The sequence below is a fragment of the Kwoniella shivajii genome, chromosome 8, assembly GCF_035658355.1.
Source record: "Kwoniella shivajii chromosome 8, complete sequence".
Classification (NCBI taxonomy): domain Eukaryota; kingdom Fungi; phylum Basidiomycota; class Tremellomycetes; order Tremellales; family Cryptococcaceae; genus Kwoniella; species Kwoniella shivajii.
In genome coordinates, this window is record NC_085915.1 from 524471 (window position 1) to 552057 (window position 27587).

The 27587-nt window shown below is 44.3% G+C and overlaps 12 protein-coding genes across 12 annotated transcripts; 7 read left to right on the forward strand and 5 right to left on the reverse strand.

The window, feature by feature from the left end:
- Positions 1-143: 143 nt before the first annotated feature.
- On the reverse strand, positions 144-1769 carry IL334_005962 (uncharacterized protein; the record flags this gene model as incomplete). The annotated part of the gene is made up of 6 exons (XM_062937668.1): positions 144-593; positions 721-1068; positions 1252-1354; positions 1423-1519; positions 1584-1642; positions 1714-1769. 6 exons carry the CDS (start codon positions 1767-1769, stop codon positions 144-146), a joined length of 1113 nt encoding a protein of 370 aa, XP_062793719.1.
- A 404-nt stretch (positions 1770-2173) lies between these two features.
- Positions 2174-3873, reverse strand: IL334_005963 (uncharacterized protein; the record flags this gene model as incomplete). Its single annotated transcript, XM_062937669.1, has 3 exons — positions 2174-2425; positions 2491-3618; positions 3664-3873. The coding sequence occupies 3 exons, from the start codon at positions 3871-3873 to the stop codon at positions 2174-2176; spliced, it is 1590 nt and encodes a 529-aa protein (XP_062793720.1).
- Positions 3874-6567: 2694 nt separating this feature from the next.
- On the forward strand, positions 6568-9017 carry IL334_005964 (uncharacterized protein; the record flags this gene model as incomplete). The annotated part of the gene is made up of 3 exons (XM_062937670.1): positions 6568-6815; positions 6886-8756; positions 8827-9017. 3 exons carry the CDS (start codon positions 6568-6570, stop codon positions 9015-9017), a joined length of 2310 nt encoding a protein of 769 aa, XP_062793721.1.
- Positions 9018-9749: 732 nt separating this feature from the next.
- On the forward strand, positions 9750-10721 carry IL334_005965 (ubiquitin-conjugating enzyme E2 4; the record flags this gene model as incomplete). Its single annotated transcript, XM_062937671.1, has 7 exons — positions 9750-9773; positions 9873-9968; positions 10044-10078; positions 10152-10171; positions 10232-10360; positions 10429-10499; positions 10662-10721. 7 exons carry the CDS (start codon positions 9750-9752, stop codon positions 10719-10721), a joined length of 435 nt encoding a protein of 144 aa, XP_062793722.1.
- Positions 10722-11486: 765 nt separating this feature from the next.
- IL334_005966 (uncharacterized protein) lies at positions 11487-12217 on the reverse strand (the record flags this gene model as incomplete). The annotated part of the gene is made up of 3 exons (XM_062937672.1): positions 11487-11791; positions 11860-12085; positions 12173-12217. 3 exons carry the CDS (start codon positions 12215-12217, stop codon positions 11487-11489), a joined length of 576 nt encoding a protein of 191 aa, XP_062793723.1.
- Positions 12218-13073: 856 nt separating this feature from the next.
- IL334_005967 (uncharacterized protein) lies at positions 13074-14704 on the reverse strand (the record flags this gene model as incomplete). The annotated part of the gene is made up of 3 exons (XM_062937673.1): positions 13074-14031; positions 14091-14284; positions 14348-14704. 3 exons carry the CDS (start codon positions 14702-14704, stop codon positions 13074-13076), a joined length of 1509 nt encoding a protein of 502 aa, XP_062793724.1.
- Positions 14705-18497: 3793 nt separating this feature from the next.
- IL334_005968 (uncharacterized protein) lies at positions 18498-18878 on the forward strand (the record flags this gene model as incomplete). Its single annotated transcript, XM_062937674.1, has 2 exons — positions 18498-18546; positions 18607-18878. The coding sequence occupies 2 exons, from the start codon at positions 18498-18500 to the stop codon at positions 18876-18878; spliced, it is 321 nt and encodes a 106-aa protein (XP_062793725.1).
- A 741-nt stretch (positions 18879-19619) lies between these two features.
- Positions 19620-20432, forward strand: IL334_005969 (uncharacterized protein; the record flags this gene model as incomplete). Its single annotated transcript, XM_062937675.1, has 2 exons — positions 19620-20037; positions 20152-20432. 2 exons carry the CDS (start codon positions 19620-19622, stop codon positions 20430-20432), a joined length of 699 nt encoding a protein of 232 aa, XP_062793726.1.
- Positions 20433-20859: 427 nt separating this feature from the next.
- On the forward strand, positions 20860-21459 carry IL334_005970 (uncharacterized protein; the record flags this gene model as incomplete). Its single annotated transcript, XM_062937676.1, has 2 exons — positions 20860-21184; positions 21254-21459. 2 exons carry the CDS (start codon positions 20860-20862, stop codon positions 21457-21459), a joined length of 531 nt encoding a protein of 176 aa, XP_062793727.1.
- A 703-nt stretch (positions 21460-22162) lies between these two features.
- IL334_005971 (uncharacterized protein) lies at positions 22163-22786 on the forward strand (the record flags this gene model as incomplete). Its single annotated transcript, XM_062937677.1, has 2 exons — positions 22163-22454; positions 22533-22786. 2 exons carry the CDS (start codon positions 22163-22165, stop codon positions 22784-22786), a joined length of 546 nt encoding a protein of 181 aa, XP_062793728.1.
- A 260-nt stretch (positions 22787-23046) lies between these two features.
- IL334_005972 (uncharacterized protein) lies at positions 23047-23447 on the reverse strand (the record flags this gene model as incomplete). The annotated part of the gene is made up of 3 exons (XM_062937678.1): positions 23047-23158; positions 23243-23355; positions 23421-23447. The coding sequence occupies 3 exons, from the start codon at positions 23445-23447 to the stop codon at positions 23047-23049; spliced, it is 252 nt and encodes an 83-aa protein (XP_062793729.1).
- Positions 23448-23853: 406 nt separating this feature from the next.
- On the forward strand, positions 23854-26222 carry IL334_005973 (uncharacterized protein; the record flags this gene model as incomplete). The annotated part of the gene is made up of 11 exons (XM_062937679.1): positions 23854-24157; positions 24258-24324; positions 24379-24476; positions 24539-24565; positions 24635-24748; positions 24799-24861; positions 24917-25018; positions 25087-25323; positions 25390-25519; positions 25613-25899; positions 26128-26222. The coding sequence occupies 11 exons, from the start codon at positions 23854-23856 to the stop codon at positions 26220-26222; spliced, it is 1524 nt and encodes a 507-aa protein (XP_062793730.1).
- Between the last annotated feature and the right edge of the window lie 1365 nt (positions 26223-27587).

Below are 27587 nucleotides of genomic sequence, written 5' to 3' on the forward strand. Positions count from 1 at the left end.
CCGAAAAGTCGGTTCAACAACAGCGCAGGCATCCCCACACCTGTTCCCAAGACTTCGTAATTGGTCAACACCATTAAGTTTCATGCATAGCAGCTTGTCTCACGATCTATTGATTGATTGAATCATTTCGATATGCGGATGTTCTACTTTTTCAATCCCATCTTTCGTCTTCTTGCCGCACCAGCTTTACCTCCTGCAACTCTTTTCTTTTTGTCTCCTTTACCTTCACCTTCTACTCCCTCGTCGGCTGATTCAAGCTCGGTAGTAGCTGGTGAGTCCTTTGGTGTGGCAGTTACACTTCTTGATTTCTTACCCTTTCCATTGACGGTATTTAATCTTCGAGCAGCTCGATTGGTGGGAGTAGGCGTATCAACTGCCGATTCATCTTCTTCCTCTTCTTCGTCCACAATCAAGTCAGGATGAGCGAATTCATGTGGACGCAGGAATTCCGGAATGGAAGATTGGATTGAGGGTGGAAGGCGACTGAGAGTTTTGATATAGCCTGAAGTAAAAAGAGAGAAGAACCAGGTCTGAGTGATAGAAGGAGCGTTTGCAAGTCCTGAGATAGGTTCTAAAGTACCGTCGTTATGTGGCTATAGGGAATTGCAGAGTCAGTAGGGTGATCCCTCGTGATCGTAAGATGGTTTACAGATGATAGGAAAGTTGAAAAAAGAGCGAATCGACAAGTTATACAAGGAAGCAAATCGTGTTTTTACTCACAATGAAAACATCACTTCCAATGACTACTAATTCCAAAGTACCAGCTTGATCATTACCTTCAACCATTGGAACTCTTACTTTCCTCCTTCTACCTTGAACTGGTACTACAACTTTTTCACCTGTTTGACTATTTGATGTAAATCCCGACACACCAGCTGAACTTCTTGCTGCATTTTCAAAATACGTTATCCTTCTTTGATGTTTCCTGTAATTGAGATTGAGAACGAGATAATGGAATGCTGATGATAAAGTTATTAAAAAGATGAGGGTATGTGATAAGGTAGGTCGATATCGAGAATAATAATACCCTGTTCCTCTCCATTTAGGTACACCATTTTTATAAAAGAACTAATGTCGATTTTTATTACGATTAAATCAGTATTTCATTGATTCGCGAATGGTAGTTGTACATCATTGTAGGCAATCCATTCAAAGATTCTTCCTCCGCCGGGTCCAAGCAATCCTTCACCTCTGCACGCCAACTCTTTCTTAATCTCTGCAAGCCAATGAAATGATGGATTGTGGACTTACGTTATACCTCTCCCTTGCTTCGGGTGATCTAAGGATTTGTGCAATCACACCTAATCTAGCGAATCGTTCTTGGATATTCTTGACACCTGGATTCTTGTCAGGACTAGCAACACTCCACCATCAGTAAAGCTCATTTGAGCATTCTGGATGATCCTGAAGGTAGACGCTCACTGTAACTCAAGTGATTTCTTTCTGTAAGCTTTATTGATTTCTGATATGGTTGCGGAAGGTTCTACACCGACATGTTTGTAGAAATCTATACCTTTACCTACATCAAAACAGCTTTCAGCTTCACATGCACCATACTCTTGGATAATAGGTGATCAATTTACCTTCAGCAGCTTCTAGATCACTGACAAGATCAAAAATTTCATAATCTTCTTTGGACCAACTAGTATATGTATATCCACGTTGGTTCATCAACTTCGAGTTCCCGGATCAGTCTAGATAAGATCTACTCACGCGAAAACACTTGCTGCAAAGACAAGCAATAGTAACAAGCATGCAAAAGGCCTCATTCTTACTTGGAGAGCCTTGACGCGATGCTTCCGAAACTTCAAGAGGTAGATCAATGGAGGGGGGTTTTCAATGGAGAAGAAAGAAATGTATTTGATCTCATGATGAATTGTAGGGGATGAAAGGCCAAAAAAAAGACGCGCATTGAATCCGTTCCTGGTCAAATGAGTGGGGTATACCTGCATCAATGTGGCACATTATGGGAGATGGAGATGTTCGAGTCTGTGCATTGGAACTGATGGAAAGCCATTGATTCATGAGCAAAAGAATGGAATAGATAGTGTGAATCGCTCGGAGTCAAGTGGCCTGTCGTTGTGGGGATCATCTTTGCTCTCATCAAAGTACATTCGGTATGTGTAGAACATCAGAACCCAATTCTACATGTACACTTTAAGTGCCTCAATCCTTACGCTTTCCACAATGAGATAGCATTAGGTCCTCCACAAGTCTCCGAAGATGATCCTCCACAGGCCATGTTACATTGGCTTGATCGGCTAGAGGTTGAAGCACCATTAGAGAAAGAGTTACCACAATAACACTCAGAGCCATATTCTAAACCAGCATAAGTGAAGCCGCCAGCAGAACAGAATGAAGTGCAGATTTCGACTGTCATGTTACTGGCAGTCTTTGAAGCGCCAGTGAGAGCTCGACCAGACACCTAGATGCAGTATATAAGCAATGGTCCTGATTGCCCTATAACAAAGGACTTTATTGTTCACTTACTTCTTGAATACAGCCTGAAGCGGAGAACTTGTTGACGACAGTGAGCGATTGAGCTAAAGAAGGGTTTTGGTAAAGCTGCAAAGCGTTTGATCCACCACAATAAGTCGTGTCGTCACCTGAACAAAGCATGTTACAGCCTGTAGAAGGTAAAGTGAGAGAAGCACCGTTGACAAGATCATTTCCACAGTAACATTCACTTGAATATTCTAATCCAGCATATTGGTATCCTTTACCTTGACAGTAGTTGACGCAAGTGGCGATAGTCATTGAAGAAGAGGATTTACTGGCTGAATCAAGAGCTCGTCCGCTTGTACCTTCAGCTACACAGGTAGTGGATGCTGCTGACCAACCGCTTGGCAAAGTGACGATCTTCGAAGTTAAATCGGCGGATAATGAGGATAAGGCGGTATTCGAAACGAAGAGACTGAGCGCGGAACTACCTCCACAAGTGACTGAAGATCCACCTGAGCAAGGCATGTTACAGCTTGAGGACGTCTTGGTGAGTGCCGCTCCATTCGTCAAGATATTTCCACAGTAACATTCGCTGGAATATTCGACACCAGCGATGGAGTAGCCAGCGTTAGAACAGAATGAGACACATTTTTGCCAAGTCATCGAGGAAGAAGAAGTAGATGCTCCCACAAGGGCTCGACCAGAAGTTCCTTCTGCGACACATGGATTGGAGGCTTTCGACCACCCGGATGGGATTACAGAATCTGTTGAAGAGGGAGCAGCAGAACTCGCCGATGAAGAGACCGAAGCACTCGAAGAGGAAGCAGATGAGGCGGCAGCTGAAGAGGCAGCGGCAGATGAAGAGGATGCAGCGGCGCTTGAAGACACAGGAGTAGGTGCAGATGAGCTCGCGGCGGTTGAGCTGGATGTAGTGGAGCTTGAAGCGGATGAGCTTGAAGCAGCGGCTGAAGAGGAAGCACTTGAAGCAGCTGGTTTAGTGGTATAGTGGAAACTCCAGAGACGCCAATCACCACCGCAATTTTCAGCGCTGTTTCCAGTACAGACTTCATTACAAGCGCTATCGTCGACACCCGCGCCTGAACTCCATTCGCCGTAAGTGACGCCATTGCCGCAGAAGCACTGGTTACCATACTCCATTCCGGCGTAGGTGAAACCCTTTTCCATTGATCAGCTCAATTGTCGTTCTAAATTTCAACTTACCTTGGATAAACAGGTACTCAGACAAAGCTCTTGAGTCATCGCTGTGTCATTGCTGAATTGATATCCACTAAGGGCCCGATTCCAAGAATCGATCAGACATCCATTTTGCACCCAAGTGAGTTGAGAGTCACGTTGAACAGCAGTAGGTCGTGCCTGAACGAGGGAGAGCAGCCCGAGAGTGGCTACGAAGAGAGAAGTAGTAGTAATCATTATAAGAATGGTCGAGAGAGGATGGATTGCTATGGGTTATGTGTAGTATAAGATTATGTCGGAAAATCGGCGGGTGAGGGAAATTCTCCTTAGATTCTCGTTTGAAAACCTCGCTTTTTATACCCGATTTCGAGCATTCTCCTTTCCTTTTCGCATATAAAATTTTGATTCCAGAAAACAGTACTCTGTCATCAACTTGACCTGATCTGCGACATGTGAACGTAGTCTTTCATACCTCCAGGCCTGGGAAGAGAGAGACGGGAAATGATCAAAGGGAATCAAATCAGTGGGAAAAAGCCGGGTTCTTACGTGATTCCGGCACTTCCGGATTAGGATCGACAACTGTCGTCCCTGCCTGACGATTTTGGATCGACATCGTGAGTTAGCTGACTCTAAGTTGCAATCAGATCTCTAACCATCTGTTCACTCCAAACACCGTCAAAACTGATGGATGCGTTTCGACTACGGTTCATATCTTACGCCTCTGAAGATCTACGTATGCAATCAGAACCGCATTGAATTATTGATGTTTGCGCGAAAACAGTGTCAGACCGGACGGATGCGCCGTTTCCGGGGGATGAACCGTATTTGACGCCACAATGATGATTTTCTGAATTTTAATCTAATGGCTCCCCGTTCTGTCTCTGCGCGATGTTGAGTTGACACCGTAACCTTAGACGTGTTTCGATGTACAGTAGGTGGACGTAGCTGATACATGAGAACTTGGCAACGCAGTGGCTGAGACACTCCGGAGATCTTAGCCTAAGCCTTGATTCAATTCGAACCCATGAAACAGAGCAGACAGTTGCCGACAGCTGTTTCTTCGCAGTCTATCCTCGATCATAAAGTCGCCTTTTCAAAAGAGAAAGAAGCAGATTGCGAGAAGCACATCCCGACATACAAAGACCAGTAGTCTAACCAACTCATCAGGGATCATATATAGCTTGTGTCAATGAGGATCGCCTGTCCTCCGGAATTATAGCAAAGTTTTTGTCAACTTCCAGTCCTCAGCAGCCTGCTCCATACTTTCGGCTGCACCTATGTGTGCTCCGGCTTCTGCTACATCTGCTTGGTGGTGCTTCCCCGGATTCAGTCGAGGAAATGGACAGATGTTGTTAGCTTCGTACGGGCTTTCCATGCGATCCTACAAGCATCGTCTGATTGGTAAGGTTGAATGCTAGTGTAAGTGAAATTGCTGAAGCCGTCTAGTATCAGATTCAGACCACCAACCATGACTTGGTTCAAAAAACACGCCGAATTACGCGATAATGGAGATAAATGACGTAAGTATCAGCTGCTCATGAGGAACACTCGATGTCTACTTTCGTGATCTTCGAAAAAATCAGAAGTAGAGAGAAGCATAGTAGGGTTCCGGCCTTGATCCAGTTAATAACCCACCATTTGGTTGTCAATCTGTCTCAAGCTATTTTTATTACGTGTTCGAGAGTAAGGGTAAATATGATGATTCACTTTTAACAGGCGCTGGCGTCGGGTTAAATCATCAAGCCGCGACTGACCAGCTTGAATGACGCTGATCCATCAAGTGGAAAGACGCTTCAGAAGAATAAGGGAGTTTAAAAAAAGCTAGAATGCTACAAATCTAGAAAATGGTTAAATCATTTGTTTCAGCACCGCAATTGATTACCTCATCCAGTAAATAGCGGGACTTAACGAACACTAGCCTATCTCAGTGAGTCACCGATATCTAACATCTGACATATGTTGGTCACTGTCTCAGCAGAACATGCCAATAGGAACCGAGGAATGTTAGATACCTGTACAGTGACTGATCTCAAGGTAAACAAAACAAAGTAAACCGGACAACTGTCCCTGATAAAGCCAAAGTCACGTAACTGTTTTCCGAGCTTAAGCCAAAAAACAGTGTTGTTTGATGCCGCATTCGGTATATTTCCCATCAGATGGACACATGATGGATTATTTGTCACCTTCCATCACTTGGACCCTGTCCTTGCGCGGCTTCAAGCCATGGAGAAAGAAGACTAATAACGGTGATGACAAAGGGATCGACGCCGGAAAACATTGATCAAGGGTCGATCTGCATTCTGTAGCCCATATGGCGTCTGATCAACATCCCCAATTGCTTTGTAAAAGGTAATTTTGCCATCATTCCAGCTAAACAGTGCCGTAATAATTATCAACAACTCTTTGATAAATGTGTAAAAATGTCAATCGAGCTAACTCTAAAGTAGGGTTATTTGTATCTCATGTAAACTAATTATCGATACGAACCCCTACATACGGTACAATAGACGGATTTGGCAGTTTGTTTATATGTCTATAAGATGTTGTTGATGTGAACGAAAAACAAAAAAGAATTAAGAGCAAAGTTCAGCCGTAATACCTTGTCTCACCAAGAATTATAACGAAACATCCCTGTGAGAATACTCATCCAATTGTTCTAAAATGGAATATGTCCGCTGTATCGCTGATCAGACAGGGCCACCGAAATGTAAATTCTAATGATTCGATGCTCGGTTTTCGTATACTTATATAGCACGGTCAAATCGCCCTTCCTCTTTCTTGTTTCTCTTCTTCTTCTATTCTGTGTTCCATAGTACTAACAACATTCTTCAAGAATCAATAACTTTGCAAGTTAAAGATATAGGGATCAGCAATACATCGGCTCATCGATACCTTATCACATACCGAGACTACCACTAGATATCACCGACCATGGTCAATTTCACGACCTCTTTCATTCTTTCACTTTTAGTAGCCGTCTTATCCATCTCAGCTCAAGCTGAAGTCGCTGGACCTCGACACGGACCCAGACGACAAAACAGAGGAACACCTGTGCAAGCCAGAGCTGCCGCTTCAGCAAGTGCTTCAGCAGCAGACCCTTGGGCTAACTTCTCACAATTCAATTGGAATACCTGGTCACCCAATTGGGGTTGGACAGGACATACCTTGGCCTACGTAAAGTGAGCCCATAATCGAGAAATAGTGACATCTGGCATCTATGCGTTTGCTAATAAGGTCATCGTTGTCCAGGGCTTGGTATTATGATGAGTATGGTTTGAACCTTCCACCCGGAGTTTCCAGTTGGCAGCAATTGTCGTTCTACGTTACTTACTACGGTACGACCACCACCAAAGGTGCATCCCCATCGATCTCAAATTACGGAAACCCTAACACCGAAGCTCCATGGGAAACTGGACAGGTTGCGGCTTCATCGACATCCAGTTCCGCTGCTCGTGCTTCCTCATCAAGTTCTTCCGCTGCTGCGTCCTCTTCCTCTTCTTCTTCCTCCAAGGCTGCCTCATCTTCATCTTCATCTTCAGCTGCACCTTCCAGTTCTTCTGCTGTGGCCAGCTCAACCTCATCCTCAAAAGCTGCTTCGAGCACTTCTTCCTCCGCTGCCGCCAGCTCTTCTTCCGCTGCTGCCTCCAGCTCTTCTTCTTCTTCCTCTTCCGCTCGAGCCTCTTCGTCATCATCTTCAGCAGCGGCAGCCAGCTCGAGCACCTCCTCATCGGCACCTGCTCCTAGCTCAAGCAGTTCTTCCTCCGCCGCTGTGCCCAGCTCAAGCAGTTCTTCTTCTGCTGCCCGAAGCTCAAGCAGTTCTTCTTCCGCAGCGGTTAGCTCAAGTAGTTCTTCTTCTGCCGCTATTTCAAGCTCAACTTCTTCCAGCACCTTATCCTCCTCGGTCGCCTCTTCGTCAACCAGCTCCTCATCTGCTGTGGCTTCCTCGACCGTGCCCGTTGTCCCTGCCGTACCATCGGGATGGGCTGTTGCTTCTTCTGCTTGTATCGCAGACGGCAAGACCGGTCGTGCTTTGCTAGGATCTTTCACCATCGATTACAACAACACAGTCGAAAGCTGTCTTGCCAGATGCGATGCTGGTGGATACGCTATCGCTGGTATCGAATATGGAAACCAATGCTTCTGTGGTTCTTACCTCTCCAATGGAGCCTCGTTGACATCCACCGCTACATGTGCGGTTCCTTGTCCCGGAAACAGTCTGGAGACTTGTGGTGGATACTATGCTATGAGCCTCTACGTTTCCACCAAATTGAATGGCGGTACGCTTAGTGCCGATCTCACCTCCGTAGACCCAACTCTTCCTAGTGGATGGTCCTCCATCGCGAAGTGTATGCCCGAAGTCAACGGCCGAGCATTGACCGGCTCCTCTTGGTCCTCAGACGGTATGACCGTCCCCGCTTGTCTCAATCGATGTGCCTCTGGAGGATTCCAATATGGTGCCGTGGAGTACGGTCGAGAATGTTACTGTGGTAACACGATGGACAACGGCGCTGATATGACCAAGACCTCTACCTTGTGTGGTACCCCCTGTGCTGGTAACCCCTCCACCGCTTGTGGTGGTTACAATGCTCTCCAAGTGTTCAACAACCCCGCCTACTCGTACTCTAATACCGTTGTGAACGGTTACGTCAAGACTGCTTGTCTTCAAGAAGTCGCCAACCGAGCCTTGAGAGGCGCTGCCTACAAGGATGAAAGTGGTATGACCGTCGAAACTTGTACCCAATACTGTTCCGACCGAGGTTACATTATGGCTGGTCTCGAATACGGTAGTGAATGTTATTGTGGTTCCGCCCTTGTTGGTGGAGCAACTCTCCTTTTGACTTCAGGCGAATGTAAGATGGCATGTGTCGGTGACAGTACTGAGAACTGTGGTGGACCCAACGCTATGTGGCTTTACATCAACCCTAATACTTTAACCACCAAGGTCACCCTCCCCACCGGTTGGTCAGCCAAGGGATGTATCGCTGAAGGATGGACTTCTCGAGCCCTCAACTTCACTGCCACAGACTACATTCAAAAAGGAACCATGACAGGCGAACTCTGTTCTAGACAATGTGCCACTCTTGGTTATACCATGGCTGGTACCGAATACGCTTCGCAATGTAAGTGCAGACTGTCTACAAACAGATATTAGCGATACGATGTACTTACCGATATTTTTTCCATGATTAGGTTATTGCGGTAATTCATTCAACGGTGGAGCTACAGGCGCTATCATCGACACTCTCACCGATGGTACAGGTCAATGTAACTACCCATGTCCAGGTAACGCTGCTCAAATGTGTGGTGGTGCTTCTCGATTGTCTCTTTACTCCAACTTGGCCACTTTGCCTAACGGAGGCTCTTCCACTACTACACTGTAGAGTCGAGACGGTCTTGCCTTATTCATAGAATGATCAGAGCTAGCCTCCCTCATTACCCCTCTTCAATTTCGTAATTCTTTTTGGACTTTAGATATAGGACTTTTTTCCGTTTGGTAATATATTATATCTTCCGTATAATTATAATAGATGAGCCGAAAAATGCATTCATTCGACTCTAACGCGCTGTGTGGTGCGAACTCACTCAAGCAGCTGTACAATTATGTGCGTTACTTAGGGCCTCGCTTTCCCTTGGTGACAGAAGGGTAGTTTGCACAATGATCCAACAGTAAAGAGGTTGTAAACAGCTTGCACAGATGAAGTACCGTTTATAATCTATATAAGCTGCCACTCTTCGGCGATATGAAGCATAACGCCGCACAGTGGTCCTCCCCCTTTTAAATCGTCTCTCACCTGTAAGTGCGTTGTTACTGTGCTCCTCTTCCTCCTCAATCGAATGAATCACATCTGCCTCCTTCGCCAATCTACATCTCTCTTTCTTCTTATCAAGCATAGGTACATCCAGATCGCCAGTCTCTTATACATTGTAAGTATCATATCCAGAGCCGGCATATACCGCGCGATGGGATGTCGATTTATGTAACGGGTTTGCGGATGGAAGAGCAAGCTGACAAATATGCTGTTTCTTCCTCTGCCCTTGCCACCTCTCTTCCATAACCTTCTTTGTCTTATCGCTCATTATACATAGTCATAAGTGCATAGACAAGATTTGCAATGGCTCTCAAACGAATTAACAAGGTAAGTTACATCTCTCCGTTCATCTCGTACAGTCTTAGTAGATTTTGAGTTCAAGAAAGGAAATGCTCACGCGATACCAATTCATTTTCTTGTAAACAGGAGTTGATCGACTTGGGACGTGATCCACCATCTTCATGTTCCGCTGGTCCTATCAATGACAACCTTTTCCAATGGCAAGCTACTATCATGGGACCTGTGAGTGGATGATCTGATTGCCTTCATATGACAATGACGTCGGCGAATTGACTGTTGACGTATTATTGTCATTAGGCCGATTCCCCTTATGCTGGCGGTGTCTTCTTCCTGTGAGTCTCAAATACTCCATAGACTGCAATGAAACCGTTCACTAATGTAGCCGACTGTACCTCATATCTGTAGCTCTCTCACTTTCCCCACCGGTAAGCATCTGCAAACATCCTACCTGATGGTAATATATCCTGACGACCGAGTTCTTTTAGACTACCCCTTCAAACCTCCTAAGGTCCAATTCACCACCAAAATTTACCACCCCAATATCAATGCCAACGGTTCCATCTGTTTGGACATTCTGCGAGACCAATGGAGTCCCGCATTGACCATTTCAAAGGGTAATAATTTTTTCTTTTGATTTTATGTACCTTAACAGCAGGTTCGCTAATTTACCTATCGTTTTCAGTTCTCCTTTCAATCTGTTCAATGTTGACTGACCCTAACCCCGATGATCCATTGGTACCGGAGATTGCTAACGTGAGTATACTTTTTGCCATTCCTTTCTCTCTTTCACTCGTGTTACCTTCTTGTAATGTTGCATCATTGCATGTGTGATACAGCTTGAATCTCTGTTCGACTGCCGTTTGCTTATTCCCTCATATTGCCACTGTGCTGTGCTAATTAAGCTTGTTCTCACAGACCTACAAGACGGACCGACCTAGGTATGAGGCCACAGCAAGGGAATGGACTAGAAAGTGAGTTTCCAATACTGCAGCACTATCTACCCCTTTTTTGCTACAAGCCTTTGGAGGCGAACATTCGACACTCTGCGGATCAATTGGGAAAATCACTAATACCTTGACTTCGCAGATACGCGACGTAAACCTGGGTTTCTTAGATATCTGTTTATTCTTTCTCACGTATACATATTTCCAGTTTCTCGACCGTTATGCGATCATTTCATATCATGTCTTGTGGAGGAATACCACGTCCGCCGGGATCAATGAGCATCATGTATATGGGATTCAGCTGGATTGGCGGGACTTCTATCAACTTACCTTGGAAACCATAGCAGGATCAGAAAAGGATTGTGCAATGTTATGGCATTTGATTAGCGACCAACTGCACATCTTGCTTCTATTCAGGCGACAGAATTTTCATTCCCATCGAAATCGAGTCTTGTAACAGCAGGGCTCTGTTTGCCCACAACATGCCTCACTATCCTTGACACGAGTACTCGGGCGCCTTCTTCGCAGCGTCCTGAGGCGGAGGATATTTGGGATCACGTTTGGCAAACGAATGGTATCATGACTTCCTCTGTCGTTGTCTATTGAACCCAATGCTAAAATGCTGTGCTGACGGTCACTGTATGATCGGATACGCTGCGAGTTGCGCTCCGAGAATGGTACACACCGTGCACATGGGATTATATCACATATATTTTGTTATACTAAATTTGTGTTACATCTTCTACAAGATATAGACTTTCGCACTCATGGACCAGAACAGCGATACGTTTGCGCATCATAATCGATGATTATATAGACCAGCTTCTTCTTCCGGAATCTTCGTCCCAGTGAAAATCCCCCTGATTAATTTATGAGTGGGAATTTTGTATGTTTCTTTTCTTGCTACCCTGTTTTCGCTGCTCTTGTGAACTAGAACTATGATCCACGTCGTCCAACCGAAATGGATGAAGAAGTTGATTATGTATAAAACGCTTAAACCAATGGCAGTTGCTTGACAGTTTTTTGCACCTGAATACCAACCTGAATCTGTATCATTACAGAAATTCCAGGAAGCAAGGATCGTCTCCATGATAAAACAGACTATCAAATAGATGATGTCAGCAGGATGCTCGAACATCAAAGTGGGAGTATAGATGTGTGGGACTTGCCTAACCAAGCTGTAGTGATCAAAACTCCAACGGCAACTTCTCCTCCAGCCTGATCGAAAGTTGTAGCTTTATCTTTGATGGAAAAGTAGATTGATGGTGGATAGTAGACCAACATGATGACTCCGATGAAAGTCTGAATCCAAACATTGATAAAGCTAATTGTGAAGAATCCGGGCATCAAGGTGTTCAGAAGTAAGGCAAGGATGAAAAGAACTGTTGTTAAGCCCTGTATGAATATCACTCAGCAAATCGGGTGTTGACAGTACCAAGTGTATACCTATCGGTAGCCACGAAAGGTGAATGAATGACTCACAAAGAGGGCATATCGAATTCCAGGTCTAGTGAGAGAGGAGGACATGTTGATTTTGTTCACTTGCACTTGACAATATTCACTTGTGAATCACGACGAATATATGTACGAATACATGTAAAAGTGTCATACTTGCTTGCATACGTTCATCTACCTATATATACCTCTTGAGAGTATCATGATCAAAGGTGACAATGTCGGATACATTGCTCGGGGCGATGCGAATGATCAAAGCGGTGTTGTCAAACCTGTGACATGAATTGAAACGGTTGTTATCTAGTACCGTTCCTAGATCCAACTCCGACACGCCAAGAATGACCTTTGAATCAGCAGAACAAGTGGGCACCCGTCAAAATCAGGAAATACTCGTATGCATCCCATATCATCATGCACTACAAGTGCGCTTCCTCTTCTCTAGCTAAGTTACGTGGCTGTATCATACCCTGCTGGATAGTTTCATAATATCATCAGTGGATGAAACTAATTTTTATCTAATCTAGCTTTCATGCTGTGCGGAGTTGGACGCTTCGACCGCCGAGCTATGTCAATATGCTACTCGTCAATCGTGCGCCATCTATTCAGCCATGAAGACAAAATTGCATTCGCCTCTTGATTGATCAGAGATATTGTTCTATGCATTGTATAACAATCATTTCGAAACAGTAAAATTCTATATATGTTTGATACAATATGCTATACTAAGCAGTAATTTGGGATCATGAGTTCGAAAACCTCTATAATATAGATAGGTAGCAAAACCGAAATGGAGGAAGAGAACAAGCTACAATACAATATGACTGATATGTCCGTAAAAGCGTGTCGATTCGTTATGTGACAATGGGATAGACTATATTTGTACACTAGACTATGGTATTTGAATAAAAAGGGAATACCGGAAGGCGGATTAAAGGATGAACTCGCCGCTCAACGGACTTTGAGGGTTCATATTAACATGGAAGAGGTCTGATCTAGGAGTTTGCTGAAAGTTTTTGCCCTTTGCACCCGAAGTGATCTCCCATTTCGGCACCGGGATAGGTTGAGCGTTGATATTTCCTGTCTTGTCGAGGGGAGAAAAATCCGGTGTAGGGGGTAATGATATATCACCCGATGAAGATGATCTTGAAGAGGTCCGTAACAAGTCTTCAGTCTCATTTATTAATGCTGGAGTACAATTGGTTCCTGCTGAGCCGGAGCCAGGTTGAGTGAAATCGATTTGAGCGAAAACATTTTTGTCGATTTGGGCTTGTGAAAGTGTAGGGTGTGATGATCCCGATGCCCATGATTGACCACTTGAAGAAGTTTCTCGCGGTATTTTGTTTGCTCGATTTCGCCTTTGAGCATGTTGGTGAGCAAACTCGTCTAATTCTGCATCTTCGTCCATGACAGGTTGTACAGCCACTCGAGGTATCGAAACGGGGACAGCTGCTTTGACAGGTGGAGGTGTGACTGGTACAGGGGCAGGCGCAGGGGCAGCTTGTCGAACAGCGGCAGCAGCGGATCGGGCGGCGGAGTGAGCGGTCAATAGTTCTTCGTCTGTCATTGAGAATGTCTCCACCCTCAATATTTGTTCTCGGAGCACTTTGATTGGTGTTCTATCTCGAGGCTCAAGGGCGAAAAGACCTTTCAAGATTCGGTTGGTGGCTCGAGAGATTGGAAGGATGTTTCGAAGGAAGTTGGGATCATGCACGTATGCTCTGAAAGTCTCATCGCTTGGACATGCTTGTCTCCAGGGGTTTCGACCGCAGGTGAGATTAACAAGGATCACACCTAATGCCCAGATATCATTGGTTTCTGTGGAATATGACTCGAGTCGCTCGAACAGACCGCCTTGACATTCAGGTGAAAGATAGAAGGTGGAACCACTATTTCAATGAAAGAGGTAAGTACGGGATCAAATAGACATGAGAGGGATGACACTAACCACCCGAAATCTGTAGAATGTTTTTCTGATGTAGCCAATCCAAAATCTGCGATACATATCCTTTCTCCATTTTGGGTACACAATATGTTCTCTGGTTTTAAATCTCGGTGGTAGATACCCATTCTGTGACAATAATCAACAGCATCGATAATCTGTAAAAATATTTTCTTTATCAACAAGTCATTGCCAAGATACTAAATTTATTGTCAGCTACCGGAAGTCCTCTCTAATGAATATATCTTGCTGATATTACTCACTCGTTGCTTCTCAGTGATCATACCGAATAAGTCACCCTCATCACAGAAATCCATTATCACAAAGATGAACTCTCCCTCCTCGATGACTTTGTGAAGGGTGACAACATTGGGATGTCTGGAAGCGAGTTGATGTAAGGCAATTTCTCGTCTTTGGAAATGACGTTGTCTTGAATCAAGTCCAGCTCGTAAAAGGCATTTCACTGCCAAGTATACCGGTCTTGGAGCGTGCAAGTCGACAACGAGATACACGACACCATAGGCACCGACACCGAGGGTAGAAAGGAATTCAAGTCTACCATTGTCAATTCGGTGACCAATGAGATCTCGACCAGAAGTAGCGAAAGTGTTGGAAGGCATCTTGAAATGGCTGAAGTTGTGTTTGAAATGAAAGGCTCGAAGTGGCTGAAGTTGTTGTAGTTGTAGAAGCTGTAAGAAGGCTTGATTGTATTGGTGGATGAAGAACAAATCCAACAAGAAGCGATTCGGTAGGCTCTATATATGCCTTAGGTTCTCCAAGTACTGTCGAAGTCTGTCTTGAATGAATCGATGTGACGAGTTTTTTCACCTGCCTTCTCCGTCCAGAGAAATATACCGAAGTGATGTCCGAGATTCAAGCCAGTCCGAATTGCAATTCTGCTATCAAATCCTGATCTTTTTCGTCACACCCGACAGATGGGTGACCTAATACGGCTTCTTTGAGTCTGTTTCGATTTGGCCCGGCCAAGTTTGATTATAAGGGATTACACAAAAGGATATTCTTGTGGTTGACCGTTGTGGTGTGGGGATGGATATGATAAGGATAATTGTAAGTCAGATTAGGTCTTTGACCTGGTCGTTATCGATGTTAAGAAAGGGAAACAGTTGAGCTGTTGACCATAAGATTGGAAGACAAGGCGATTTTGTCGAAAGGTTACGTTGATATCATAAAACAATTGAGAACAGAACACATTCACCGTGGAAAAGCGAATTGATTGTTGTGTATTCAGACAATGAACAATAGCAACCTTCAGTGAAAGAAAGGATTCAAAAAACGTAGATATTGAGTTTGGAGTATTCTGGGAACTGGTTCATAAGAAATGTTGTACAATGAATACCTGGCCCGCAGGAATGGGTCCGACTGTTGAAACCTAGAGCGCCACTTGCGAACAACGAAGAGAATTGTTGTGGACCTCAGAAGGTCAAGTTGTAACTGAACGTGAAGATGGAGGGAGAGGGAAGGAGGTTTACCAAAAACACAAGAGAGACAATACCAGTTTAGTTCCTCTTTGAGGTTGAGAAACCCAACTCATCAGCTAAATTGCGGACCTCCCTCACTGGCCGAAACAAGCTTTAGCACTAAACAATAACACGTTCAGAAAGCTCCAGCGGTAACTGTACCTCACCATTCATTTGGTCATTCCTCCCATCACTCGATAATCCCTCTGTCTAAATGAAAGTCTATCTAGAGCCCAAGCAATCTGATCAGCTTTCCCTGACTCAGACATTCTTTTAAATGTGATGTGAAAAGTGCCAGATGTGGAGTGTGGAGACTTCTGTTGACAAGGAAATCTGAACCAACGACATTTAGTGCAGGGCTGAGGACAAACATTAAAATTAAACTCATGCCAATTTGTTACCTGATACGGCATCGATTAGGTTATTTATTTGGATTAAATGGCCCACCCTTCACCAACTGGGTAAGACAACCCAAAAGCGTTTTCTATATATATATATATATGAATCTCATCTTTTCCTGGGCTGGCAATTCAGGGTCAATTAGGCTGTGGAATTAGGTGGCGTATACTCGAGTAGTCTATTTAGCTCAGCAGAAAAACCAGAACATGACAGATGAACAGCTGTTGTCAGCAGCTGTACAGGCAGAAGTGACGGAGAATCAATTAAAAGCTTATTTCGACACAAAACCCTGATATCCTCGGTTCTCACGGCTGTCAGCGCAGCGTCTCTAATTTTCATACATTGCTCCGATTTCCCGCCTTTGTGTGAGGCTTTTACCAATTAACCGTATCATGAGGCGTTTCATATTTCATAAGTGGCGTTGTTCGAAAAACAAGTTAGACCCCTTCGCCGTCATTCCAAATATCGCAAAATCACATCATCACTTGGTACGGAATGGGGCGTATCTTGGAACATGATGTGGCGCTGATGGAAGATTCTTTGTTCTCCGCGATCCTCGATTCCAAGCGACCTCCAGAAGCAACTTGGCAATTCTATGCATCCACTTGACTTCTCGCCTGGAGAAGATATGCGGTGAGCTTAAAAGCGACATCTACTGGGCTTTAGGCAAAGATTGCGGTGCTACAAACGCAGCCGTCCCTCAGGTGTTGGAGTGGGAAACGATCGAACATGGTGAAATCACTACTTTATCGCTAGCGGATCATCAAACAGAAGCCCAGGAGACACTAAATATTCGGGGGTGACAGCGATTTTCAGGGACAATTACCATCCTATGCGTACTTGCATCATTTTTCGAACACGAGGAGGATGACTAAATCACGTTCTGTGACCGTATGCATTATGGAGAACCAGAGATCGCAGAACCTGAAAATCACAGCAAGGTTGCTTCCGATCTATGGGATGAGACTCGGTGTCGTGCAATCAGAGACTTTGCATGTTTGGTAATAGAGACAAGGTGAAAGCTTTGACGCCACCTAAGTTACGCCACACTTTTGTTAATCGTACCATTCATCTGGTCGTAATGCCTTCGTAATATTCGTAACTTTCGTAGTACCAATAAAAACCTCTCGACACGGACTAAGAAAGGCCGTCTTTACGAAATGAAGGCAGCTCGGAGAACGTTTAGCATGAGGCGCTTTTATCGTTATTGCATCTTGACATCCGCGTTCCTTTGAAATTGAACTTATCGTGCCAAATCGTTCTTACGGCAAAAAAGCATTCCTCTTTGCTTAGCACAATCTTAAAAAAAACGGCATTCCAACGTTATCGTTATCCTATCGATCCTCCAGTTATATTTGATGATATCAGCTTTCCCAGATACCATTACACGGGCGAGATATGGATATTGTACCTCACTGCGTTGGCGGTTTGTTTCTCACACACTTGACTTGAGATTACCTTCGAAACATACATTTCATACCCCGTGACATTGACGGGACTAAGGCAGCCTGGAATCCCAGATTGTTCACCGAATTCGTACTAATCGAGTGACATACATTTAATTTCTGCAGAGCAAGAGGACGCAACATCTCAAAACTTGGTAGCTTGATATCAGAGCATTGAACGCTTGGATACAGTGCATATGTTGTCCTCGACCGCCCAGCCAAAGTTTCAAGCGAGAATGGTACTTGAAGAGGAGTAGTCTTCGAGTCACATCATAGTATACGAGACGATTGGAAAACAGGTCTCATCGATAATTCTGCATGAGTCTAGGCGAGAAGCTCGTATCCCAAGTCGCCATGATGGCGTCACATCGCGCAAGGGGGAGATTCAACTCCATACAAGTCAAGGCTTTGCCTGAGAAGGGTGGAAAAGGCTCATGGGGGATTCGATCGAGCAGGTGTCAAGAATGACGGAGTCAGGCAGACGAAGCAAGGAGTGTACGAAGACGGTGAAATCATACTGACATCTGAAGGTGAAACAAAGCCAGCGATGACTATGTATGACTGATTGTCGAGGAAGACTGCGAACCGATGTCGTGACATAGCAGATTATACATGTACAAGAGCAAAGAGTCGTGTACCCTCTTATCCACTAGCTCTTCACCCTTATCATTTGTGAACCTAGCTGAGCCATAATTGGAGTATGTGAAACAGATTACGAAGACTGTTGTTTGGACCTAAACGACGTCAAACACCTATTCTGCCAATGTACTGATCCCACAAAGCATACTTCGTCAAGACTCGAGTCAAAATCTAGGTTCGTGTTCGTCGTCGAGGATCAGTATAATCAGAGCTATATATATCGAAGCGATTCCCTCTTATTTCATTCCTACGGTATCACAACAACAAATACGCCTTCCATCGAATTCAACGTAACAAACATCCAGCACAATCGCTCGTTGGCGATCCAAGCCCCCACACCACTAACCTGAAGGTGCATCCAAGTAGAAGAAGATAGCGTTGCGTACTTTTGCTATACCTTCGAAGCTTGGAGCTGAGACCGGTTCCTATACAAAGCATTATCAACTGAAGCGATGCCAATCGCGTATGCTATGAGCTTCTCGTCAGTGGGCAGTCAGCCCGGTGAGTTGATGAGTTATGACATTTAGTTTAGTACAGTTAGCTGACTTTCACGCCTTGTAGCAACTTCTGCCTTCAAATGGGAACCTGATTTTGGCAAAGTTCCTGGCAGAATTTCCAGACATTGGATTTTCGCTGGCAGTCAAAATGAAGCAGTGAGAAGTACAGAAAGCTCTGGCGGTGGTGACGCATCAAGCAACACCAAGAACTCAGGCAATTCCGATGTGGTCTCTGTAGAGTGCAGGTCTGCAGGTTCTGAAGGGAGATCAGGTGGTGGCAATTTGGCAAGCTACTCTGGTGATGTACCAAAAGGTGATATCGAGGTTGACAGATAATGAAAATGGCACTTGATGCATCCATACTCCCAAGGCAAATAGATCAAAAGAGTCAACCAATGATACGGAAAGTGAAAAGCATATAATATATTTGTGATGACGATTGGCTGTGTCAAAATGACTGGAAACCTTGTTTCGATGTATTGTGAAATTCATGAGGCGGGATATGCATACGTACTGCAGATCCCTCAGCATTCTTCAGCAGCAAATATATGACTAGTCGAGCAGATTTTCACGGTTGCGACGCCTGAGACATCACGTGTGTGTGGCAAAAGAAAAAGGTTGGTATTAAAGATTTAAATCGTTTTACTGTGATCACATGACTGACAGGTCCAAAGCCCAGTCTCAAGGTCACCTCGAATGTGCTCGAGGACGTCAGAAAACGCTTGAACTCTACGGGATATGAGAAAATTTGTAAAGAGCATCTGTGACGTTTGTAACGAGTCGTCAACTTCAGTCAATGTACACGTTCTGGTGTCTGGAAGAAGTGCATGGTTTGGTGTGCATCATTGTTTAGCACAAGAAGCATGTCTCTCAGGGTGTGAGATACAGTACAATCAGTGCCACGTTCGGGGTGAAAAAGGTGTTGGTCGTCGAACAGAAGCATACACACATCTACCTCATACACACAAGTCATCAAACGTCTTGGACCCTATCGTAGCTTTGACTATTACATCAATTTATTCCATGCTTTCCAATTATATTCACCTTTTACAAGTCCATTCGTAAATAAACCCAAACATGATAGCATTTCTCCTCTCCTTCATCACCTTATTCACTTGGATCTGGCCTTGGAGCCCGTCTTCCGATCCTTGCCCTCACCCACTAGTCAATATCGACTGGTCTATCGTTCCAGAATCCACAACCAGCTTATTGGAACACCTTCCCGACAAATGGGTCGGTGAAGTCGCCGCTCTGAACTACACATACATCCCAGCAACCGTCAAGGATTACTTTGAAGGACAGATCACAGAAATCGAATCTACTCTCATCTGGATAGATTGGAACGACCTTCCTTGTCATGTCGTCGAATGGGTGAAAGAACATCCTGGTGAAGCTGCTTTTCTTGTTATGGACATTGGGCTATTCATAGCTCCATGGGTTTTAACAGAACCTCTCTTGCTGGTGCTAGGGTTCAGCAGATTTGGACCTGTCGCGAGTAAGTCCAGTGATGCTTCTTTCTCAGTCTAAATGGGTTCTCATCCCTTTCAAGTACTATGACCGCTATCCTCCTGAATAATAATGATATAGTTTTGACATAACACCCACACAGGATCAGCCGCTGCTGTCGCTCAAAAAGCAATTGGGAAGGTTAAAGCTCGAGATTTTTTCGCTCATCTCCAATCTGCCGCCATGAAAGGTTATGGACAGATAGTTGTGGAACACATAGTCAGAGCTGGCACTGCATTGGCTGGACTCTTCAAATGGTTATGGGGTAGAAACGAGGGTGGTGGACACAGTTGCCCCGCTGCCATGGTAGCTCAAGCGATCCTCGAAGATCCCACAAAGGGTGGTGTCCATAGAGAATTGAAAAGATTTGTGAACAACCAGTAGACATCCGTTTACTTACAAATTCCCTCTATAACGCTACATGATGTCTTTGTAGGAGCACATGAGTCCTCTTCTGATTGTTAATAGATCAGCTGTGTTTGTAATGAGGGTGGCAGATCTTTTAGCGTCCATAAATCGTCATGCATGTTGTATATACAGTGATACTTCTTTTGAACTTACACAAGCCGCGTGGACCAAGAAAGACAAAAAGTCAACCTTTTGATGGATCGGAAGCTACGAGCAAGTGATTGTGTATATTTTCGTTTCAGGCAATCAACATAACGCTTTTTCTTCTCTGGTCATTTCAAACACATCAGCGTTCCCCGTACTGTTCCAAACCCATATACATATACGTGTCCTTGCAAATGTTTTGATTCGATATCATAATTCTTAAATATTATTTCACTTCTCAGTCAGTAGTGTTTGCATAATGCCCAAAAATGACTCAACCGTTCCCAAGAGCCCAGCTGGTAAATCATCCACTAGCTCCAACATCCTGAACTGCATCGCTACAGCTCACCAACGGGTTCTCGAATTTGGTAAGCTCCATATCGACGCGGACCAATGGTCCACTAAAGCTGGAGAGATCAGACAATTTCTTACCGAGGGGAGAAACTCAGCATTCCAGTATGCAAAGGATCATCCGGTCCAAAGCGTTGCTGCTGTAGGAGCTGTTGCGGTGATCGTTAGCCCGCCTTTGGTGGCAATTCCGTGCTTGAACATGGTCGGGATCACCAGCAGTGGAATTCAAGCTGGTGAGTTGAATGTTCAACAGATTGATCGATGGAAAATCCTGGAAGCTGACGATGAAACTCGAATCTTAGGAAGTATGGCAGCGGGTGCTCATGCCGGCATAGGAAATCTCGTGGCTGGATCCATGATTCCGATCTGTCAAAGCGCAGCAATGGGGGGAGCAGGAATGGCGATTGTCAATACTGCAATTCAAGGTAGCGTGATCGCAGCATCTGGAACTACATACATGGTCGGAAAGCTTGTGAATAGAAGACGCAGTGCCGGCGCTAAGCTCTGAAAAGGCTTCCGCGAAGGTGAGTAGAACTTATGTACAGTTTTTCCTGTCTAAACGTAATGAAGATTGACCCCTTGAAATAGATACTTCACCCGCTGTGGTTTCACATGCGCTCGAATTGAACTTTTCTTGGATTGATTGGTGGCTGGGAGGGAAGACTATGCATCTATGTACAAACGTTCCACTGTGTCATCAATCAAATCGCTGTGTGGGGAATGCATTTTCCTTCAGTGATTTTGATCTTTGTTGCACACAACCGCCGTTGGCTGAAATGTCAAATGACGTTTTGAAGGGGAAAGGTAAAACATCAAACGTACCTCTCTACCTTAGCGTAGGTCGTGTTTCCCAGTCCTTTTTCACGACCTCCAAAACCCCACTCATCACTCCTTAGAATCGCGCCACCGCTCTCCCTAATTTTTGGGTAAGAATTTCAATCGTCGTTCACCTCTTCATTTACTTTTGCAACCTCACTCAAATACACATCAGAACTTCATAATTGCTATAAGACACAAACACGGTCGTACAACAATATGCGTTACTGGATCATCCTCATCGTGTGTTTTCTTCAAGCGGTCAATGTCCTTTCTTTGATATTTTCGGTATCCCTGCCCAAAAGTTCTTACCTGGATTCTCCTCAATCCCCTCATTGCAAGCTTTAGATATCCACATCAACACTGAATCATTAATCCCATACGCTGGACATTTGATGAGTATAATTTCCGAAACCGAGGATAAAATCGTCTCCATCGATTACGACAGTTTACCTCATCAAGTCAAAGCTCAATTCGAAGGGTACAAATCACAATGCGAAGAGGTTAGTGAGGACTTCTATTCAATGAAATGGGAAGATATACCTACCATTATCAAGAATTATATCAAAGAGCATCCATATGAAACTGCGTTTCACGTTGTGAACGGTGTAGCCTTCTTTGCACCTGGTGGGATTTGGGGTCCAGCGTTGAGAGGATTAGGATTTACGAAGCTGGGTCCTGCTGCAGGTGAGTAAGCTCTTTCTTCTTCTATGCTCGACAAGCATAACCTTGTTCATGGGCTGAAACTGTCCACAACGGATACAGGTACAGCTGCATCATTTACTCAATCTTATCTTCATCCAATCATCTCCAAAAGTGGATTCGCAATTTGTCAATCTGCCAAAATGGGCGGTGAATTTGGTATGACCATGCTCAACGCTGTGTTCGGATTCGGCTCAGCTATAGCGGAAGGTAGTTCCTGGCTTGGTAAATGGATAAAAGAAGGAAAGTTGGAGGTGGATGATCAGATAAGGAGTGAGTATGAAGAATTGTCAGAATACATATCAACCGAATTGTAATCACAGTAGGTAGGCTACTGTACTGTAGCATCACGGGTAAATTGAGTGTATTCAGATAAGCAAATATCACATATATGAAAGATCAACTATGCCCCACTCCTGACACGAATATCTGTTTAGCCAAGTTTAGTATCATAAAACGACTAAGGACGTTCATAACCAGGTATAATACATGACGGTATCTTACAATCGAAACTCATCTATATCTTCCGAACACACAACTCTTCTTCTTCCTTCCTTTGTTTTTCCATTCTTGATTTCTACACGTATACGCCTAATGTACAGAACAAAGCGACTACGCCGCCTCCAGCTAATACAGAAGCTGCTAAAGCTGTTCCAATTTCAGGAATAGGTATTTTCGATTTGGGCAACCTGGAGTTATATCTTATATCAGCGCTGCGCATTTCGTGAACCACCACTTATGGTTGAAGCTGAGAATTGCGAGACATGACTCACGTGGTGAATAGGAAGGTGAGAACGAAGAACGCCAATAGCGTGATGAAGGCAATACTTGGTAATGCGGAGGTAGATATGGGAGGTTGGAAAGCTGGAAGAGAGGAATGTAAAGTCTGTTTCCGACTTTGTTAGCTGTTATCACTAATTGACTCAGGACGTGTTGCAAGATTTGGCGCACCTTGATAGAAGCGTACGTTTCTGACATGGCGAATTATCTCCAAGGTGTTCTTCGCTGTGCTTTAAGTATGATTGAGGAATGAGAATACGGCGGATGAAGGGTATAAGTGCGCCTACAACATTGGGATGTCAATAGTTGCTATGACAGCTCGAAGACCTTGCGCGTGGAGGTTACAGTGGAGGGGGAGGGTATCCGCGAGCCTACCTACACCATTTCAGGTCTTGGCACGGTTGCCTATCTGTCTCCCGCTAAACCCCAGAAACGGGGGTCCCCGCGCGCATCTTTCGGTGTGTTTTGACCGTGAATGCTGTTTGCATCTGGCAAAGCAGTAAAGCCATGAAATTTAGATGAAGCGAGGGAAGGAGTCCTCGATACACTGTATGCGATTTGACTACTCAAGATACTTGAGAGAAATGTTGATAATGCGTTAGTCATGTCGTCAACTAAAAATACACAAGCTATACCTTCGATACAGGTAGATTCAACATCAACCTCAACATCCGAAACGGCTGTTTTCCAACATTCACCTGAACCACATTCAAAGCTGAAAAGAGAATGGGAACCCGGATGTCAACCTGACGAGATATATGATAGGTATTTACCTGTCTGGAGAGCCTATCTGAGAAGATGGTTGGTCAAAAGATTGAGAAAGGAGAAAGATTGGATGGCAGATTGGCAAGTTAAGATAAGGTCTGAAAAGAGGGATAAATTCTTCTATTGGACCGCTGTTTTCGGTAGTAAGCATAAAATTATCTCTGCCCACGGTTGCTGCTGGGAGCAACATAATAGGTCGGACTGGAACCTTTGAGAAGCTCATGTGATGGTCTTGTCTTACAGCTCACACTTTCTTCATGACTTTCTTGCCGGTACTGTTCTTCTTTGGATTCCCGTTGAAAGCGCGAGGGTAAGCTTTGATCCATCCTACTAAGAAACGTGAAGCTCATACAGCACACCATAGCTTGCTCTATGTTGTGGGCATGGGTATATATATCTCATCGTTCGCAAAAGATCTAGTATGTACCCCTAGGCCATATAGTCCCCCCGTGATACGACTGAGTGAGTGGGAACCTAATTGGGAGTTAAGAACGATAAATGAAAGCTGATGACATGTGGTCCAGGCATGAGTACACATCATCATGAATATGGTAGGTGTCGCTACTTTCCTATCCTATGTCTAGCAGTCAGTGAATTAATCCAATTTTTGCTTCCTTCAGGTTTCCCCTCATCCCACTCAACGAACTCTATCAGTATAGCACTTTTCTTTGCCGAATGGTTATTCGAGCTTCGAGATCACGTGGGAATGTCCTCTGTACTTGCCGGCTGGCTTTGTGAGCTCTATCAAACACCTTATTGGTGTACTGTACTGACCTCAATGTAGTCCTGGCATTCTACACAGCGAGCGTGGTCGGGGGGCGACTGTACACAGGAATGCATTCAACGGGTATATTACCTTCGGTCCGAGAACAATACTTGCTCTATGCTGATTTACATTGTAGCCGACGTCATTGGCGGTAGCTTGATGGGCATTGCATGCTGGATCTTATGGATTGTAATTGGTGACTCAGTAGAATTTTGGGTGGATTCAGGTACCTGGCTTGGTACGTCGAGCTGTACATCAGAGGTGTGTTACTTTGAGATACTGATTGATGGTTATTGTTATAAACAGTACCTGCTATCTCTGTACCCCTCACTCTAGGTTTGGTTCATTATCATCCTGAACCACTGGATGATTGTCCATGTTTCGAAGATGCTATTGCTGTTTTATCTGTTATACTAGGATCCTTCTTAGGTCACTGGTGGAGTATAGTCAGTAATCAAGCTGTACCTGCTATCGCTCAAAGAAAAGCATTTGGCGGAGGATTTGTCTTCAATACGGGAATTGTGTTATCCAGGCTGATACTGGGTAAGTCATCTATTTCATTTTTAGCTGAATCGGATGCCGCAACTAATTAATAAATCCTCATAATAGGTCTTGGATTGATGTTCGCGTGGAGATTGGTAGTCAAGAGTACTCTACTCAAGGTATTACCACCAATCTTCAGAGCTGTAGAGAAAGTTTCGGGTGCTTTACCTACTAGAAGGTTTTATAAAGCTGCAACGTAAGTCAGTCTTCGAGTTGAGGTACTGAACAATCTGAAAATATAAACCTCGCTCATTACTTGCTTGGCTGTTTGCCTGTTTGTGTCTTGCAGAGATTACGAAAAGGTGCCATCGAAAATAACATTTAGACACATACCATCTGTGGTAGATCTTCAGATTGGCGAAAACTACGATAGAGCTCCTACACCGTCAGAATCACCTCTACTCCATGCGAAACAGCTCAATTCACCTCCTATTATTAGTAACGGTGACACCGAGGGATTAAGAAGAAGAAAATCAAACACCAAAAAGGAGAATAAAAAGATAAAAGATGAGGAAATTGAATGGTTGGTAAGGGTGAACAAGAGGAAAGGTGATAGATCGAAATATGATGCCGAAGGTGAGTTTCCTTCGTGTTCGTCACAGTATCATGCTCTTCATCTACCGCCTGGACTCTTGACTGTCAAATCTACGCGACAATGATCCATCGTCAACTTCAATCCACTTTTGCTTTCTACTGAACACGATACATTTGTTCAATCCTTCTTCTTTTGCTCATCCATACACACAGACATCAATCTTCGAAGCCCGGAAAGTCGAGAATGAGCTGACCTTGCCCTTACTATAGTCCTCACCAAAGTGGCAGTATACACCGGTATAGGTCTCATAGCAACTACGTTGATACCGATTTTATTCAACAAGATCGAGGCTTTCGTTTTATGATATGCATAAATCGAGCTTTCCCCTTTTAGCCTTGCAATTTTTACTTGCCTAACGCCAAATCCGACTATGCGTACTAAGTGCTCCAAAGATACATCACGCTCCTAGCACGATTAATGACGGTGTTATTCCCGGAACGATAGTGTACGACTTCATCGAAGGCTTTTGATGGAACTGACCGGGAAGATAGTAAGAACGAAGTCAGAACATGGGTCGTGTAGATGAATGGTTGAGCGTGGATCACATCAACCCATACCATGCACCGCAGTATCGAACTCAGAATGATCCTAAAATGTGAAAAGCGCTGTATGAATTGACAATCAGATTCAGAGTGATTTGCCGGTTTATTCCATCAAAAATTTTCGACTAGGCAGATGTATTCGACTTCACTATTCACTTTGACCGCCAGATTAAAGCTTTACCGTGAATGAAGATGGCACAGAATCTACTGAAAGTGACTGTTCACTAAGACGTGTTGAACCCATACGTGTCTGCTTCGTTCGCTTGCTCTCGCTGTTTTCGTTCCTATTTAGCGACTTTTGATAAGGTATGATCGCTCTAGTGCGAGAGATCCATATCAAGAGTTCAACAGAGATTTGCACCTAGACAACTATGCTGAGTCAGATTTGATATCTGATATCGATGAGCATCGTTACGTTGGAACTGAAAATAGTAGCAGAGCATGGTCGACTTTTCCCGACGCTCTAGCTTGAGGGGGGAATGGACAAAGACTGAGTCGCGTGTTTGCATGAAACGGAAAGGTGAATCTCATATCGTCGAAACCAAGTAGGAATGAAATCAGAACTGTCAATACCCAGAGAGAAGCAACTGTCAAAGGTAGATGATTTATACTCTGCTGAGACAAAAGTCCGCTTAAAGCAGATGCTATTATGTGTTTTATCAGAGACAAATCCAATTTTTGGACAAAATAGCGTGACAGTTTCGCATATGTAACATTTGATTCTCGGTTCCTTTTGAAACTTACCTCATATATCTATATTACCACTTCAGATGACCCAAAGCAAGAAGGGAAAGAAGAGTGCCAGTTGAGATCTGCGTTCAGGGTATTTTTTACAACACCCGGGTTTGTTTTACCTGCTGCCTGGTGCTGGTGCTGGTGCTGGTGCTGGTGCTGCGGCTACTACTCGTACTGCTTGCTACTATTACTATAACTCAGCCTATCATTCCGGACTCTAGGCCCGGTTCTCTCCTTTTTGCTCTTCCTTCTCTTCTATAGTCTTCAATGCGCAGTCCATTTGTGGTATCTTGGCATCTTCCCACTTCGTTGTGGAATCATCACTTTGTTGTTTAAGCTAGATACGAATCTAATCACGTTCTTTAACCTTTCCTTTTTATTTTATGCTTTCA